This window comes from Pterocles gutturalis, unplaced genomic scaffold, assembly GCF_000699245.1.
Source record: "Pterocles gutturalis isolate BGI_N339 unplaced genomic scaffold, ASM69924v1 scaffold26867, whole genome shotgun sequence".
Classification (NCBI taxonomy): domain Eukaryota; kingdom Metazoa; phylum Chordata; class Aves; order Pterocliformes; family Pteroclidae; genus Pterocles; species Pterocles gutturalis.
In genome coordinates this window covers 1-2,619 of record NW_010110990.1, presented here as the reverse complement: position 1 = coordinate 2,619, position 2,619 = coordinate 1, and the positions used below count along the sequence as shown (strand labels likewise).

At 45.2% G+C, this 2,619-nt stretch overlaps 1 protein-coding gene across 1 annotated transcript; it reads right to left on the bottom strand.

Annotated features, from left to right (window-relative positions):
• Nucleotides 1–1,014: 1,014 nt before the first annotated feature.
• SMDT1 (single-pass membrane protein with aspartate-rich tail 1) lies at nucleotides 1,015–2,474 on the bottom strand. Its single transcript, XM_010073608.1, has 2 exons — nucleotides 2,190–2,474; nucleotides 1,015–1,299 (listed from the first exon to the last, which is right to left on the bottom strand). Exon 1 carries the CDS (start codon nucleotides 2,472–2,474, stop codon nucleotides 2,193–2,195), a length of 282 nt encoding a protein of 93 aa, XP_010071910.1. The 3' UTR covers nucleotides 1,015–1,299; nucleotides 2,190–2,192.
• Nucleotides 2,475–2,619: the final 145 nt, after the last annotated feature.

The following is a 2,619-nucleotide window of genomic DNA, read 5'->3' as shown; positions in this document are numbered from 1 at the left end:
ACGTGAGACTGTAAAGCAGCACTCCTCAGGGATGCGTATGTTCGTGTACCTAGGAGCTTTGGGAGTGGGGTGTTTTTTAGGACAGCTGAAAAAGGAAGAGAGTCAGGAAGGGCCAGGAGAGACAGCAGGATAAAGCAGTGGTAAGGAATTTGTCAGCATAGAAAACAGGAGCAGGGCCACGTTTGCCTCCCAAGAGCAGATGAACTGAAGCAACCACCTCTCGGAAGGCCTTGGAGAAGGAGGGGCAACTGAGATACCAAGTGACTCAAGAGCCTGCCAGCTTCCTTCACCTACAGCTGTTGGGATTACTCAGGTTGCAGGCCCCCTTTTCTCTCAGTATCTAAGCTGGAGAGTTACAGAGCAAACATTGAAAGTGGAGCTAAATAATAAGGGAGTAAATGTGGCTGTTTGAACACTGTGCTAGTACCTGTGACTCTAAAAGGAACTTTTTAACAGCTACAAGAATACTGAAGGGAATAGTGGGCAGTCAAGAGAAGAGGCCAGATCTAGTGACCAGAAACCATGAGAAGGACACTGGGGCAATGCTGGCTTTAAAAAAAAAAAAATTTACTTAAACCTTTCAAGGTATTTGATCTTAACCTTTTACATTACCAAGCCTACTCAAAACTTTAGCTCTGCAATGATAATGCTGTAGTTAATCCTTGGTGAGGTGAAATTAATGATACAGTCTCCCATCAGGCATACCTGCATAGTGCTGGGTTGTAAATCAACATTATTTGAAGTGCAGTGCCAGTGTCAATATGAACTCCCATTCTTTTAATGGGGCTGTGCTGTGAGGCTGCTGCTTCCCCTAGGATTCCTGTCACGTGCTACAGATGAGGACTGAATGACAGAAAGGACTCATAAGAGGAAATAAATATGAAGAGAGCTTCCTGACTGGAACAGACATATGGAGGTAGAGAGGTTAGCACAGAAATGATAGCACATAATGTCACAAGAAATGATAGCACAGAAATGATAGGCACATAATCTATAAAAACATAAGACAAAATTCATGTGTCTCAATCTTGATGTTTAATTAAGTGTTTCCCATATTGCTAATAAAAGGAATCTCAAGCAGTCTTTGAGGTGAGCGTGTGTGCAAGGATGCAGGGCCTATCAAGCACTTCCTTCAGCCCTGATCTACAGATTTCTGTCTTACAGACATGTGCAGGACACTCGCTGGCACAGGGGATACAGGGCCCCCTGTCCCATTTAGCAAAGGCAAAACACAGGTGACAGATGTTGGAACCATTGCTTTGTCAATGGTTTACTCCCTTCTGTTCTTCCATTACAGTTCTGCAAATAGAATAATAAGCCGTTACTCTTCAGATATAGTGTATGGAGCTCCAGTCTGTACCCTCTCCCCGAGCCACACAATGTGGCAATTTACGTAAATGGGGTTTCTAACAGGCCATTGCAGTCTTCACAATCTTTTAATTCTTTGTTTTAGCTGCACAGTGCATGCTGTAAAATCTGTTTATCAAATGCAATATATCCACCAAACATAAAGCAACACTACTTAACAACAACTTATTTAAAACAACTTTTGTGCTATAAAGAAATACACCCAAACTCAAGTCTTCATACAAGGGCAAACCAAATGCAGTAACATAAAATGAAGGAAGATATAGGGTAGTGTAGGTAAAGGTGAATTCTTTCTGCTCTGCGTTTACCCGATGAGTCTCAATGGTCCCAACTACTCCAGAGATCAGTGCTGTAACACCCAGCTGACAGTTGATTTGATTTTCTCAAATTGTTCACTTTATATCAGAATTTCATACAAGTGATTCTTTTTTTTAAATAGTCATTCTGTGAGTTAGCAGAAGACTTTTAAACAGTTAAACATTTAATAACACTGAACTCCATCTTTTCTGTATGCAGCGTAGACTCTCACTGACTAGTTTATTTATGATTCAAATGACAAGATCTAGAGCACCATCAGTTTATTCTGATCTTTAACACGTGTATATTGTGGAGATTTCACACTCAGACACCACTCTGGCCTGCTCTGGTGTAAAAGAACATAAAAGTTCATAGCCAGAGGCAGTACGGAGTTGGTGTGTTAAACTGCAAATGCGCCTTTCAAGCTGTTGCTGCCTGTATTCCCTAACCGGAGATTCTCCTCGCTGCCCCAAGCCCAACAGGAAGCACAAATAATCAGATTGCTGGTGCTGTTAACGACATACCCTTTAATCGTCGTCGTCGTCATCCTCTGGGACAAAGATGTCATGTTCTTCAAGTAGGGCCGCGAAGTTCTTGCTGATCTGAGTCCCGACATACAGGAACGGGATCACAACGCTGAACACTCTGAGGAGCCCGAAGGGCGTCTGCCAGGAGCCGATCGGGAAAGATCGATCGTTACCAGCAAGTTGCGCTTTGGCTGAACTCCCGGCTCCGCAGGCACAGGCCCCGAGGGCAGCGGGAAGCACCGGGAAGCGCGGTCCCCTCCTGCCAGGCCCCGGTCCCCGCATCGCGCGTTACAAACCCTCCAGCACCGGCAGCGCGGGAACCCGCGGGCAGCCCGGGGCCGGCAACACTGGAAGTGGCTTACGGAGGGAGAGAGGTTGCCGGTGAGAAACGGCAGTGTACAGGAGAGTGTTTATCCCCTCCTTATGG

Coding starts and splice junctions, on each gene's coding strand:
- SMDT1 (XM_010073608.1), bottom strand. CDS start 2,474: ATGCGGGGACCGGGGCCTGGCAGGAGGGGACCGCGCTTCCCGGTGCTT.